Source organism: Oryzias latipes, chromosome 1, assembly GCF_053564925.1.
Source record: "Oryzias latipes strain Hd-rR chromosome 1, Olatipes_Hd-rR_3.1".
Taxonomy (NCBI): Eukaryota; Metazoa; Chordata; class Actinopteri; order Beloniformes; family Adrianichthyidae; genus Oryzias; species Oryzias latipes.
This window is the reverse complement of record NC_136237.1, coordinates 13,366,573-13,382,315: the sequence shown is the minus strand read 5'-3', so window position 1 is coordinate 13,382,315 and position 15,743 is coordinate 13,366,573. Positions and strand designations below refer to the sequence as shown.

Below are 15,743 nucleotides of genomic sequence, written 5' to 3'. Positions count from 1 at the left end.
TCTGTTCTCCTGAAATCTATGATATTTTTCTTCTTTGTATCGAGACAAAAATAATCTTGTAGTTTTATTTTACATTTTTTTTCCTCCTCGTACTATTGCGGGACACCTAGTCATCAAACTGGGTCACAGAGAGACGGAAGTTCAGCTGAAAGTGGCCATTATTCAGAGGCAGCATCTGTAGATGGTGAATCTCACCTTACAAGAAGAGTCTCTGCGTGATCTCATGAACCCAGACATGGTCACATGTTTACCTATGCCTTTGTAGAGCTCTTATTTAATTGTTCTTAAATATATATATACAATGATTCAGTTAAGAAACAATAACACTGTTTGTATGAAATAATCTTGTTTTTAGTGCAAAGAGTCTTTGACTCTCCTGCAAACACAACAAAACTTTAGAAATGAGTATATTTCAGTTAGGCCCAATCAGAAAAAACTGATGCAAGTGTAGGAAGCAGACAGCAAAGAGAGGCTGTGATTAGTTAAGAATTCCACCAAAGCGTTGGTCCGCTAAATTACACTTTGAAATAATTCATTTAAAACATAAAACAATGAGAGAATTACAGCTAACACAACTATTCGCTTGTTCCTGCCTAAAATAATTGAACTGAACTCAATCAAAGCAGTTATTTTCTGATGACCCACCTGCCCCTACAGGGCCTCCACTTCTACCTTTGGAGACTGTTCATTTAGTAAACCCCATTAAGCAAAATGATCTTTTTATGTCAGTAAATTCCTTCAATCTAATTTCTCCAACTGTGTTCCACTGAACTGGAATCTCTTCATTGATTCTGACCTGAATCATGTAAAAATGCAATGACACTATCTACATGAACATTTCCATTTCTCTTCTTTGTTGATTCCTGGTATACATAATAGCAAAGTACAAAAACAATCTTTTACACATGGTTATAGTTTTCATTTTCATGAATGTTTTACACACAAAACCCTAGACAAAGATAATTTAAGGAGAAAAAAAAGATAGTCACTAGGGTTAAATCTCTTTCCTTATGCTCTTAATTGAGAAAACTGCAATTACTTTTTTAATAAATTGAGACTCAAATTTATAAAATGATGCTTCAAATGTTTATAACAGAGCATTTTTTCTTTTTTGTTTTGTTAGCAGCGAACACATTTTTGGGTTAAAACAGAACTTACCCAAAACTCTGTTACTAATATGTCAGTAATGCTCCCAATGACAGACACAAAATCAAAAACGTTCCAGGCGTCTCTGAAGTAATTCTGAAAGAGGCAAGAGCAAGACATGTCTGATGAGACACAGTTGCATCCTTTGAAAACTGAAACTAGAGGGCAGCAGTGAGAGGTTTTGCTCCTCTGTAACCATGGAGATACTTTAAAGGAAGGCTCAGCAACACTTTATGCTCAGGGTTTTTTAGGGACAAGAGGAGAACATGCTCTAGATCTGTCTACTAAAATATCCTGCCTTTTGAATAACTGCTAATGTTTTTTTGGTTTGTTTGCATTCTTAACTGTGAGAGGTATGTTTTGTGTGAGCTGTTCTTACCAGAGGGCCAAAAGCAATGACTTTAAGGACAGACTCCATAAAGAAAAAGATGGTAAATACAATGTTCAGATACTTGAGGACATTGTCATATGTTGCAGATGCACCTTCAAACTGCAGAGACAAAACAAGAAGACACAAAAAATGTAAAAAAAATAAACGTTTGTGATTTAGAATAAGTTTTCAAAAAAATTAACATTAAAGAGGTTTTAAAAGACCCACTCTGACGAAAATTATGTCTTTGTTGTTTTTAACATGTTCTTGTCATAGTTTTCTGATGATGGGGGCCATGTATGTAGAAAATTCAAATTTTAATTGTATTTCTGAGCATTTCTTTATTCAAATCATTGTAAATCAGAAGCAGATGAAAAAATTGTTGTCAGAAGAGCAGTGATGTATGTAGAAGCTACAATGGGCAGGCAACAAACTCCCCGCTCTGCTCCATTCTGATGCATCCATTTGTAGTCAAATAGTGCTGTATGTCTTCATTTTCCTCATCCAATCTGGCATCTGGCTCAAAACTTTACAGCTTAATAGCTCCAATATTGCTCGCAAATTTTGTTGAAACTGTAATGTTAGGTTGGGGTTGTGAGAGGCTGTAGGCTAGATGACGGGAAGTGTGGGCAATATTGCTCTGCGCTAACAGTCTCATGACAACTCAGAGGAAAACTTCTAATGAACTCCTGCTGCTCTGCCTAAACTATGTCCTATAAAATGACACAGGTTTTTTTAAGTTTTGACTAAAAACAGCACAATCATAATTAAAACACCACTTGGAATGATTTTACAACAGATCAAAATGATAGATGTGAGACTTTAAAGTTTAAAGGCTTCGGCACAGAATGCAGTTACTGTACCACACTTTACTGTGACTTTTGCTAATACAGGGTTAAATATTTAGTATATACTCTGCAGAAATAATGTTCACTGGTAAAGGCCTTAAGTCTCTCCCAACATGGACACATACCTTCATCATGAGAACAATGGTGTTGAGTGCAATCAGAGCCATTATGCTGTACTCAAAGGGCGGAGACACTACAAAATGCCACATGCGATACTGAAAGCTGAGTTTGTTCTTTGGCATATGGCGTGTCAGGGGCCTAGCATTTATGGCAAAATCTATACAGGCTCTCTGAAGAAAGACAGAAGAGGAGATTTTAAGCATTACTTGTGTGTGTTATCCAGTTTAAAAGTACGAAAGAGTCAACAGTCTGATGATTACTTCATTCTTTTCTAAGCTGTAGTCCTCCATCATCTTATCCCCCTGTTCCTGGAAGGTGATGATGATCAGAGCCACAAAGATGTTTACAAAGAAGAAAGGGAAGACAACGAAGTACACCACGTAAAAGATGGACATTTCCATCCTGTAACCCGGGCTCGGGCCCTGATTCTCATTTGTGGAGTCCACTGAGTGCTTTAACACCCTGCAAGACAGAAACATCAAATGAGATGCATTAAAACAAAATGCACAATTGAGGAAAAAAGAAACTATGTTCTTTACTTACAGACAGACAGACAGATAGTTAGATATGGCAGTAGCAACAGAAAGAAGACATGGAAACATGTTACAAAAAAAACCTTTGTACTAAATTAGCATATGGATCATTAAAAAATTAGGTGACTGTAGCTTTAGTTTCTTAGGAACTACTGAACATGTTTGATTAATTATAATGAACATGCATAATTATACATGAAAAATTATTAAAGATTAATGACGACTTTAGTTGAAAATCCTTATAGTAGCATGAATATGATCATGAGTATTCACGACTAGCTCATGTCAATGTAACCATTTATTAGTTTTGGTTGTTATTGAGAGATTATGTTTTTTTAGTCACTTTTTCCCGGAGCTGCACTTTGTCTCACTGCCGTCTCTCTGTTTGCAACATGAAGGGAGCAATTCTCATTAAAAGCACTTTTTTTCTTTTGAAATGCCTTTGTAGGTTGTTGTTTACATGAAGAAAAACCAGTAGAGAAAAGAGTTCTAAACATTTTTATATGAGTTATTAAGCTCAGAAGTAGGAATTTGTGAATATCTCGCTAACTTTACCAAACTGTTTTTGTGTGCCTCCTGCTCAAACTGGTGCACTAAATGGCAATAAAATGTCCTGTATGTTCATGACATGAACACTTCTACTGGAGTATTTATGTGTAATATGAATACTCTCTGAAAAGCCACAGCGTCTATGCGTAGCGTAAAACCAGCACAGTAGTAACCCATACATATACACCACGATCGGATCAGCAATCGGCATAACCCACCTATCTTGATCGGAAATAAATTTTGATCTGAATGAGTCTGATCGGGGCAGAGTATTAGAAACGGCGTGTTTACATGACGCATTTTTATTCTCATCAGATGTTTATTCCGATTACTTTTGTCGATGTCACCGCAGCTAATAAGATCAAGAGCTAATAAAATCAATATCTGATCCCTGATCGCGGTACAACGTCTGATTCCGATCAAGTCTAAAACTACGTGATCAACCCTGACTTCTGATCACACCATTGGATCAGGACACACCAGTTTCATTTTAATGAGATCTGAAAAACCATTTATCTGAATATTTAAAGTCTGTTTGCATCCAGTCCACTCACTGTGGCCACCCCTCTCCAGTTGAGACCGTGAAGAGGGTGAGCAAGGCCCAAGCCACGTTGTCGTAGTGAAACTCGTACTTCTTCCATTCCCGCTTCTCAGCTTTAACCTCATCTTTGTCATAAACCAGGTACTCGCCCCTTCAGGAAAAACACACAATTCATTTTATACAATGTGTTCAGTATATACCCATATTTTGTATTCTTTTGTTTTCCCACTAACCTGCAGTCCCGCTCAAACTCTTTGGATTCATCAGTGCAGTAGAAGAAGCGTCCTTTGAAGAGCTGCACAGCCACCACAGCAAAGATGAACATGAAGAGCATGTAGACAATCAAGATGTTCAGGACATTCTTCAGGGAGTTGACCACACAGTCAAAAACAGCCTGCAAGACAATGCAGAGAAGGTTTGTCAAAAAGACCACGATAGGATTCTTCACTGCATCCACCTAAAAATAACATACGAGTGCCTCTCTTCAACAATGCAAACCTAAGGTTAGCTGGATTATAAAGTAAATGGGTTGTAAATTCCTCAAAACAACAGCATAGTAGTTCCCCAAAAGATAGAATATTTGATTCAATCTCTCTTGTGCATGGATTAAGTCAGCCCCACGATAGGGTGCAGATAGAATATCGAGGTGGGTTTGAAGGGGCAAGTCTGTATGTGCTGAGAGTTTGGGGTACTATATCTTTTTCCGCCAATAAAATGCATAGAAAACCATGCTATGATCATTTCAGTTCATCTACAGTATACATATATCTATGTCTTACAAGTTTTATGTTAAATGCTCTTCCTGACACTATCCTTTCCATTTAGCAGGCTTGGGATAGGCCCGTACAGGACACTGCCCTGTTAAAAAATGTTTTTCTTACCAGCTCTTTTACCAGCTAATTTAGAATTGACAAAACCCTTTGGATAAGAGGTGAAACGTCTTCTAACTTTAAAAACTAAGTCCAGATGACAGCCCCTAAACCTACTACTATGATGGAATCAACCTGGATGAATGAGAGTCTTCATAGACATATTTCTTCTAATTTTGGGAACAATACCCTTTAGCTGATTCGTGAATTGGAGAAGACAGCTATTGGCGGACTACAAGAACCACCTCAACATGAGATGTAGACAAAGCAACATGATCCACAAGAGTCTACAGCTGGGCAAAGGGGTTAAAGGACACCGAGTTGAGAACATCATGCAGAGAGCCAGAACCCAACTTTTAAAGGACAGGATCAGACAGACGTATTTCATCATCAACAACCTGAAAGGTAAAATGAAGAATCTACAGGACAATTTGGCCGCAACTATTACTGAAGAAGTTTTTCAGAAGATTCTCGGTTTCACCCAGATGGCACAACTGGCACAACACAATAAAAGCAAGCAACGGCAAATCAAGAAATTTCAAATTCTCACAAATTAACAACAGATCCTGAAGCAGTTAGAAACAATTTGACTGGATCTTAAGCTAAAGAATTACGGCTCAAAATTTAGGCTGCACTGTCCAGTGCCAAACCACCATCTTCCAATCTTTCCTCAGATGAAAGAAAAGCCTTGACAGCTCTGGAGAAGGACCACAGCATCAACATTTTACCGGCGTAAAAGGGGAGATGTACTGTGATCCTGAATGCGGTGGACTATGAAGCCAAAGTTAACAACCTACTCAGTGATACCAATACATGAAGCACTGAGAAGACACCCAACCAGCGGCTACAAGAAAAAGGTTATAGACTGCCTACAAAGACTGGAGAGAGATCAAGTCATCGACAAGCCACTATATTACAGACTGTACCTGGGTAATACCATTCCCTGCATCTATGGCCTCCCAAAAATCCACAAGGAAGGAATACCACTGAGACCCATTGTCAGCAACATTGACTTCATCATTTACAACATGGCTAAACACCTGGTTACTATTTTGGCCCCTCTGGTTGGCAACACAAAGCATCACGTTAGGAATTCACAAGATTTTGCAAACAAAGTCAAACCTCTTCTGCTGGATTCTTACGAGACAATGGTGTCTTATGATGTAACTTCCCTCTTCACCTGCATTCCCACCACCGAGGCACTGATTTCAGTGAGGAAGAGATTACTGCAGGACTCTAAGTTACAAGACAGAAAAAATCTGACACCAGACCACATCTGCGAACTGCTGGAAGTGTGCCTCAACTCCACATATTTCCAATTCAGGGGAAACTTCTACAGGCAGAGGCACGGCTGTGCTATGGGCTCTCCAATCTCGCCCATTGTGGCCAATTTGTACATGGAAGAAGTCGAGAGAAGAGCCCTGGACTCCTTCCCAGGTACTAATCCAAGCCACTGGTTCAGATATGTGGACGACACTTGGGTCAAGATCAAAATCCAGGAAGTGGAGGCTTTCACGGATCATATCAACGCAGTCGACAAGAACCTCAAGTTCACCAGGGAAGACACAAAGGAGAACACCCTAGCCTTTCTAGACTGTGCAGTGATCATTGGAGATGACAGACAGCTCCAGGTTACAGTGCACAGGAAGCCTACTCACACAGATCAGTACCTGTTATTTGATTCAAACCACCCTTTACAGCACAAACTAGCTGTCATCAGGACATCACAACACAGAGCCCAGGAGGTGCCCACAAGCTCTGACGGAAAGAAGAAAGAAGAGCAACATATCCATCAAGCGCTCCAAACCTGTGGATATCCCAACTGGGCATTCACCAGATCCCAACATACAGGAAAACAAGACAAGAGGAAACAAGAGCCGAAAGGGAACAGTATTTCAATTCCACATGTCTCAGACCTGTCTAAAAACTAACAAGTATTTTCAGACAAAATAACATCCCAGTTCATCTCAAACCAGTTAATAAACGGGTTCATCCAAAGGACAAAATTCCTAGCTACAAACAGAGTAATGTTGTGTACTCTATCCACTGCTAAGAAAACTGCAATGAACAGTATATAGGAGAGACCAAACAACCTCTACACAAACGGCTTTATCAACATCGCAGAGCTAACCCTGAGTGGACCTGAGTCTGCAGTGCACCTCCACCTGAAGGCCACAAACCACTCGTTCGAGGATAGTGAAGTCTGAATTCTAGCCAGAGAGAAAGGATGGTTTGAGCGAGGAATGAAAGAGGCCATCTTTGTGGATAACCCTTCTCTTAATAAGAATGGTGGTCTCAGGTTTATTCTTCCATCCATCTACGGCAGTGTTCTGAAACCCAAACAAACCGAACCAGTTCCACCTGGGTCATTAACAGCTGAAAGATATGACCAGTTTGTGGAGGGAGTCACTGGCCCAACCCCCAGCTGAGGACAAAGGACTCTAAACGACCCCAAACCATGTAGGCTAAGTTGACAATACTATCCGGTTTCAGGTCTGACTCCTCCCCCATGAGCGCATATATACCAGCTCTTTCACCAGCTAATTCAGAATTGACAAAGCCTCTTGGATAATAGGTGAAACGTCTTCTAACTTTAAAAACTAAGTCCAGATGACAGCCCCTAAACCTACTACTATGAACGTTTTTTTCCTTTGGTTTTTTGTTATTTTTTATCTGGATAGTGGGAGAGCGAGTAAACAGAGAGCTGTCAGCAATAAAGAGGCTTTTCTTTCTTTTTAGTCTTTCTGTTAATTTATCCATCTGTCTGTCTTTTCATTCTTAAGTTATTTTTGTCTTGTATTTCATTTTTTTGTAGATTTTCTGTGTTTCTTTTTTGTTTTGTTTTGTTTTGTGTGTCTCTGTTGTTGTCATTTTTATATATTTTCAGTTAATCGTGGATTTTTATCCACAATTAATTAATGTGGACACTGGCGCAATTACATCATTTAGGGGGGCATTGCCTCCCTCCCGCCCATGCCTATATTCAGCCACGCTGTGTTCACATCCAAAGCATTTTATGCTTCGGGGGGGTCCAGTTTCAATGTTAAGTGAATGCACAGACACAGTCAAAGGAGCCACCAGATTCCCAGATCTCCACTATGTCACAAGAACATACAAATGTACTTATGAATAAAGAAGATTTCCCTGAGAAAACTTGAGATCGGACGACCCCATTTCTTTAATCTCCTACTCTGGTTACACAAACTAGATTAGGGGATTGGAACCTAATTGGAACCTGGATATTTCTTCTCTCATCCCTCAGCAAAGACTTTGATGGCTCCCATTTAATTACAATCAGAGTGTTTTTATATTAGTTAATTTATCAGTTATTTCTATACATTACCTTTAACTTGGGCAGGCGCTTGATTGTCTTTAGTGGACGCAGCACTCTGAGCACACGCAGGGATTTGATTGTACTGATGTCTTTGCCTTTGCTGCTCCCCCTAGAGGCCAAGTAAGGAAAAACAATTGTCAAAGAAACATTTTTAGGAGCTCCTCACAAAAGTAACATGCTTCAAAATGTCAAACAAAATAAAATAATAAAAAGACTTGACATGTATGTCGGACATGAAACCAGCGAGTCCTGTCGTTTGTCTGACCATGTGGTTTCATGGACATTAAAAGCACCAGCATCATTGTTCATTATGATCTTCACCATCATAATTCCGGTATTCACTCATTGCATAGCAACAGGCATCTCTCGGCAGAATGCCCAGCCAAACCTCTTTCTTTCTTTTTCAGAAACATTTCAATAGCAAAATTAAAAAAACAAAAACGTATGCTTTAGATGAGAAAGCATGAAACCTGAACCTCAAGTGTTGCATGATTGGAATACTTTATGAAATAATCTGGGATTTGTTGATATTTGTCTAGTTAATAAAAAATCCTTAATTTTAGAAGACAGAAACAAAGGCAAGGTTCTGAGAACCTAAGATGTTCCTGTAAAAAACAGCATCGAATGTCATGACACCAACAGACTCCGAGAGCCTTGAGAACGACCTTAGGAAACAGTGGTGAAGAAGACAGAAAAGGTAAACCTTTTCCTCCTTTAGGTCATTATTTGTCATTTAAAAATGGTGCATGACCAACTCAAGTGAGTTGTGTGGTTAAGGTAAAAATAACTTAACTGTTTTTTTACAGTACATCAATGGGACATTTACAAAAAGGAAAAAGCTAAGCAGGAGGCGCATGGTCTCCTGCAAAGTCTTAAACATCAGCAGTCGTTCATCAAGGCTTGCTCTTAAACTGATTCCTTTGACAGAAAGCATAGTACAATTCAATTTAGTGGCGTTTGACTGAGATTGAGCATTGGCGGTTTTAGGTGTCTGTGCGTGGAGCGCTGTGTGTGCATGCAAAAGAGTCTCAGCCAATAATCAATAACTGTTCCTGGTTTGAAGCTGACCAGGACTGAGGTCTCTCTATCAGAGCGGCTTTAGAGTATTAAAGTAAAGCCCATTTAGGCCTATGGGGTTAGGAAGTGGCAATACCTTTATGCATACACACTGACAAGATCTCACACACATGCAAGCATAATGATGAGGAAAGCTGTTGGTTCAACCAGTGATTAGTACATTAATTCAGTCATGTTTTTATGATTTTGAACAGCAATTAAAAATTGAACACCACCGAAGTTTATGAAATATGAGTCACTTTTGTGAACTCTTTTCCTACTCCGTAGTTAAACAACTCAATCTCTGAGGCTACGCCTTTCGCTCTTTGTGGGTTTGTGATCTGCTCCTTTTCTGCAGCAGTCTTTTTCAACATCACTCATCTGCTTTTGCCATTCTCAGGTACATTTAGAATTCACCCTCATGCAGATTCCTCACCAGAATGTTCTATGCCACAGAACAAATTTTAAAAGTAGTCATTGTTACTCACACACCCGTCGTCTTTGTGCACAGGTCATTAGTGACCAGCGCCTCTCGTCTGTCTCTGACCTACGTCTCCCAGCCACCTGAATAGACTCTCGCCTGTCTCTGACCCACGTCTACCAGACTCAACTCTCGCCTGTCTCTGACCCACGTCTACCAGACTCAACTCTCGCCTGTCTCTGACCCACGTCTACCAGACTCAACTGTCACCTGTCTCTGACCCATGTCTAACAGCCACCTGCCTTGACTCTCGCCTGTCTCTGACCCACGTCTGCCAGCCACCTGAATAGACTCTCGCCTGTCTCTGACCCACGTCTACCAGACTCAACTCTCGGCTGTCTCTGACCCATGTCTACCAGACTCAACTGTCACCTGTCTCTGACCCATGTCTAACAGCCACCTGCCTTGACTCTCGCCTGTCTCTGACCCAGGTCTGCAAGCCGCCTACCTCTCCATGTGCCTCAAAAGTACTGCAAATGGATCCTCCTGATTCCGGCTTCTTGTTACAAGTATAACTTTTTAAAAAGTCTTTGTTTTTGCTTTTCATCAGTAGTTTAAGATGTAGGAAGGTTGATCCTCAATTTAAAAGGCTTAATCCTGCACTTCATTTTAAATATTACTACAGCCACTTCTTCTAAAAATCATCTGTTTGTACTTCAAGCATTTGTACTTTTGTCATTTATTGTTAATTATTAGAGGGCAGTATATTTTAGAAAAAATTTGGATCTGAACCATGATAAATTACAAAGTGGGTTTATTTTTTGGGGGCATACTTTTGGTGGTGCAACCTTTTGTTGCTGTTTGTGAGGAAAAACTATAAAAATGTGATACTGTAATTAACATGGAATCAAGTTCTTTTGTGGTGTTTAGAATGTGTCCTTGTGGTTTTGAAGTTTTTAAAAACGTTAAGCAAAAACTCAAACGGTGAGGAGAACAAAGAAAGAAAGAGAGAGAAGCCAAGTTGATTCGGGTAATGGCGAGCAGCTAGAATAGCACAGAGGGACAGAGGAGAAATTTTACCGGGTGCTGCTCCTGTCCAGTTTGAGCCAAGGTGGAGACAACCAAAGTCAAACACAGCGACAGAAAGAAGGAACGACAGAAGGACAGCAGGGGGGGTCACATGGAAAGACAGACAAATATACAGACAGGAAGAGAAAGACACAACAAGAGAGAAGGGGGGGAGGGTTTGGTAGAAACAGGAAAAAATGCATCTATAAGACACAGACAAAAATGGAAGGACGGTGGGACGGGCATAATTGATAAAAAACACATATGGAGCTCTAACCCTGACAGTTACCATTCCACCCTATTCTCCAGAACATTATGATCACAATTCAAGATGTTCATCTCCATTTAAAGCTGAACACTGAACACTGCTGCGATCACAGCTTATTCTTGGTTTGAGTTAAAAGCATTATTTACTTGTTTCTACTAAATGTTGAAACTAAGACTGATTAATATTACAAAAAGACAAAACTGATCTGCAGACCTGAGATCGGATATTATCCGATTCTATGACCTAAAATCTATCCAGGATATTTTTTGCCTAAAAAAAAAATAAACCAGTTTTACTCAACACCTGGGTACTGGGTACCACTTAAGCACTTGGTCGTTTTTACATTATAGTAAAATAAACCTACCATGCCTCATTTCAACTGGTATTTTCCAATATTGATATAATCGATTTACTTCATTTTGAAATATTTTTTTAATGATATGTCAATTTAAATAACAAATTGACTCAGATGGATTGATCTCGTAGGAATAGAAACCAATTAATCGATTAAGTCAATTAAATATCACACCCCTACAACAAAGTAAGGCTTTGAGCTGCTTGTTCAGCTAAAATAGCAGCTTTAAGACGTATAGATGCCCAGTTAAAAGTTGCATAGTTGTAAAGTATTCAGCAGACATAAAAAAGTCTGCAGTCTGTAGATATGAGAACAAAGCTAAAAAAGAAATCTGCACTGCTAACACGACCACAGATTTAGAAAACAAATGTTTTGTTTTATTTTAGGTTCACGTTAACACCAAAATGTGATGTTAAGTGAGCACGTTTTGGGGGTTTCAGGTCATGTAAACAAAGACCAAAAAACTCCTCACTAAAACTGGCTGCTGCACTGCAAAAGTTCAATCTTAAGAAAGTAAAAAGATCGTTGTTTCAAGAAAAGTGTAATTTTCTATATTGCAAGAAAAATAATCTTATGAAGAAAGTTTTTCAATAGAAAATTACATTAGTTTAAGAAAAAATTTCTTAGTAACTAGATTTTTTTCTTAACCCATAAGAACCCATGGTGACATCAGCGTAAAAATTATCAGAAATGGATATGGTGGTTGATTTGGTTTGTGGTAAAATACACATACTTTGATTTTTAAGATAAAATGGGTCTGGGTTCTTATAGATTAAAATAGAAATTCTTGGTAAGACCAGTTTTGTAACCCCATTTGGTAGATTTGTTATTTTTTGCTTATTCAAAGAAAATCTTTCAAATTTTAAGAATTATTGTTCTGTTTTTGTAGTGTGCTGCAAAGACATGTTGACCGGTCTGTACTGTACATCTCCCATATGCAGCACGCTAAAGTATCAGGGTGCTAAACAAATCTGCATATCTTTTTTAACATGGTCTCAAACTCAAACTGTTCATTTCTGTTTACTTCATTGCTCACTTCAATCACACCATAAAATCAATGAATGCTATCCAACAGTGTTAATATCAAAGAACATTTCTAAAACTTTTAGCAGAAAGGGAAAGACTCCAAGGTTTTCTCATTTTTAAAGAACACACACCACACATTCAGGCCATCCTCCATGAATGTGCAACTCAACAAAGCAGATTTGTGCGCATCACTTCAGTCCATGGAGGAAAATTGCATTCTGGAAGTGTAATGTCACAGCATGCAGTTCATTATTAAACATTTTAAATTCAGTGAGGTTTATTTTGTTTGGAATGATGGATGCCAGAAGCGTTCTGTTTAAAACATACAAGCTTGTGTATGCTGTCATGCTAAGTTTTTTTTTTTTCCCCTTTGGAATAACTGCACTGAAGCTCAGCTCTGGTGTGGGTAATAGAAGCACAAAGGCAAAAAGCGACATGTGCGAAGAGCAAGGGTGGGAAGCAGGGAAAGAAGCAGTGTGGTTGCCAGCATCTGAAAACAGGATACCAAAAGGGGGATAAAGGAGACAAAAATGGCAAGGGATTTTTTGGAGAGAGAAAAGCGACATCAGGGAGAAAAGTGAAAGAGGTGTCATCTTGCTAACTCATGCTGAGAAAGGGGCAATGCGGTGGAGTGATTCTCCAGTTGCTGCAACAAACCTATAAGTCAGATAGTGGTTTAACAGGTTCCACTATAAGGTTATTTTTCACTTGTAATTAAAAATGCAAAAAGAAAGTTTGGCCTCATTAATCTCAAAGGTAGTAGCAAATATTGTCAAATTCGCTGGTCTTCACAGGATTTTAAAGACCCACTCTGATGAAAATGACATTTTTGGTATTTTTAACATGACCTTGTGGAATTTTTCTTATGATGGAGGACATAGTTAAAGAAAATTAAACTTAAATTGCATTACTCAGTATTTTTATATTCAAATCAGGAGCAAAGGAAAAAAATGCTGTTTGAAAAAGCTTGTGGTTGTGACGTAGAAGCTACAATCGGCAGGCTACAAGCTCCCTGTTCCACTCCATTCTGATACAGCCACTTGTAGACGACTAAATCCATGTTCATTTTTGTTTTCCTCACCTGAGCTGGCATCTAGCTCAAAATTGAACAGTTGGATAGCTTCAATATTGCTCGCCATTTTGTTGCACCGGTAATGTCAGAATGGGGGTGTAAGCTAGCGGGAAAGTCTGTAAACAGAGAACTCTTAGCAACAGGAAGGGGATGGGGGATGGAGTTACTCTGCGCCGACAGTCCCACCCACAGCTCAGAGGCAAATTTCTGATCAGCTACTGTTCCTCTGCAGAAACTATGATCTAGAAAGCGACAGTTTTTTTTTATTTTGGCTAAAAACGGCACAACCCTAATTAAAAGACCACTGGGGACACTTTTAAAGTTACATCACAAGATGACTGGAGTGGGACTTTAAATTGGCACATATACATCACTTAGCAAAAACTGCGGCATCCTCTTCATTCAAACAAGTTTGAGTGCAAAGGTGTGAATCCAAAGCGCACAGCGAGTTATGGGTCTTCTTCTGTCTGGTCAGAACTAGGGGTTTCATTGTAGGAAATATAGCAAAAATGCATTGCTACAAAAATGTGCCGGATTTTAACATAGATTTCCCACAATGAGACTAAACATACTACAGATCATTTTAAAACATTTCTAAAACATAAAGAGGACAGATATGAGACTTTTTTTTTAACGGTATAAAATTAAATGGGGGTTTGCCAAAGACTCTAAAGGGACTGAGCAAAGCTGTCCAGTGTGTCAGAGGTTCATGCAGCCTCAGCGACAGGCATGCGACGAGCATCTGCAGAACTGAGAAGTTTATGCTTCTCACGGTTATCTGTCATACATATTTATGTCATATGTATTCATCTGTTTACCACCTGTAAGTAGAAAAAAAACCTTCCTACCATCACACCCTGCCCCAGCATGCCTTCCTCTTACCATCCTGTGTACTTTTCCATGTCGTGCAAAAGGAAGGAAAGTGAAATACCTGCACCTCCAGGTTTGTAACACAGTTGGACACGTGTGTGGTTGTGTGTGAGTGTGTTTGAGTGCTGGCAAATAGGAGGAAGGGGGAGAAGGGGCAAGGCAACATCTTGCGGCTGTCCTCTCTGTTATATGAGTAACCTGGGCACCTTAAAGGGTTAAAGGTGTCTGAGGCGCCCTCACCCCCACAGACTGGCTGAGTGGGGTATACAGCGAGAGAGATGAGGGGTAAAATGAGAAGGAAGAAGTGTGGCTGTATAAAAGGCTGATGAATCTATATGAGAGGGAAATTTGTGTTTGATGGAATTTAGAGGAATATCTAAGGACCCTAGGAATCAGATCAGATAACGATGAGAGCTGCGACATGAGGATAGTGTCAAAAATTAGCTCCTGGTATGTGTTCTTGACATACAGCATAAAAATGAAAAGCCAGAATCTGTATTACTGTAGTATAAATCATAAACGTAAAAAAATATCAAAAGATAAATTCAAAATTAATTCAAAAAGCAGCAGGTTTGCGTCACTGACAGTAAGAGATAAAAATTTCTTACTTTCTCTGATTCCGGTCCACTGAAAACGGTAATGTTTTATTGTTGCTGTATGTTAGGAATGATAGTGATCGAGGGGGATTGAAAGCTGCATTCCACCTGGGAGGTGCGTTAGTTAGCAAAAGTTTAAGGGATCAAAGGTATGAATTTAGAGATAATAAAAAAGGAAGGGATGACTCACGGCCTGTTTGGTGGAAAGATCAGAGCAGCATGGTTTGGAGAACAGGAGACGTAAGGGAATGGGAGCAAGGAACATTGGGATTTACAATTTATTAATTTATAAGACAGAAATGGGAATTATATTAGTAGAGGTTGTTGATGAAGTGAGGGTTTGTAGGATTTGTTTCATGGAGACAGTGGAGATGATGCAACTACACTCTAAAAATATTGTGAGAAAAACACAGATCTTTGAAAAAAAGGGACACCTGACAACACATCCCCAAGAGCAGCATTTATTCAGTTGTGAGCCACTTAGTAGAAAACACACGCATCTAGGTTAAGGAAATGTGAATCAGCATAATTCTGAAATCCATAGATAAAATCAGCATGAGAGACAGGCGAACATCTCCTGGTCTAGCTGTGGCCTATGGAGGCTTCTACTCCACAGAGAGAAGGCTACATCTGTGAGTGTGTGGCTTTTTATTTTACAGTCATATGCATGCTTTTGGATATGTGGGGGAGGCCCACAGAAG

At 39.3% G+C, this 15,743-nt stretch overlaps 1 protein-coding gene across 29 annotated transcripts in view; it reads right to left on the bottom strand.

Moving 5' to 3' along the window:
• The window catches only part of cacna1ab (calcium channel, voltage-dependent, P/Q type, alpha 1A subunit, b), a 255,351-nt gene that overhangs the window by 49,150 nt on the left and 190,458 nt on the right, over window positions 1-15,743 (bottom strand). For all 29 annotated transcript variants that reach the window (XR_013653298.1, XM_078940252.1, XM_078940306.1 and 26 more), the window contains 7 exons: window positions 8,320-8,419; window positions 4,341-4,501; window positions 4,121-4,258; window positions 2,745-2,946; window positions 2,490-2,654; window positions 1,526-1,636; window positions 1,159-1,242 (listed from right to left, as the gene is read on the bottom strand). Coding sequence is in view for 28 of the 29 variants with exons in the window: in XM_078940252.1 (XP_078796378.1) it covers window positions 1,159-1,242; window positions 1,526-1,636; window positions 2,490-2,654; window positions 2,745-2,946; window positions 4,121-4,258; window positions 4,341-4,501; window positions 8,320-8,419 (961 nt within the window). In the remaining variant the exon portion in view is untranslated. The remainder of the gene's footprint in view (window positions 1-1,158; window positions 1,243-1,525; window positions 1,637-2,489; window positions 2,655-2,744; window positions 2,947-4,120; window positions 4,259-4,340; window positions 4,502-8,319; window positions 8,420-15,743) is intronic.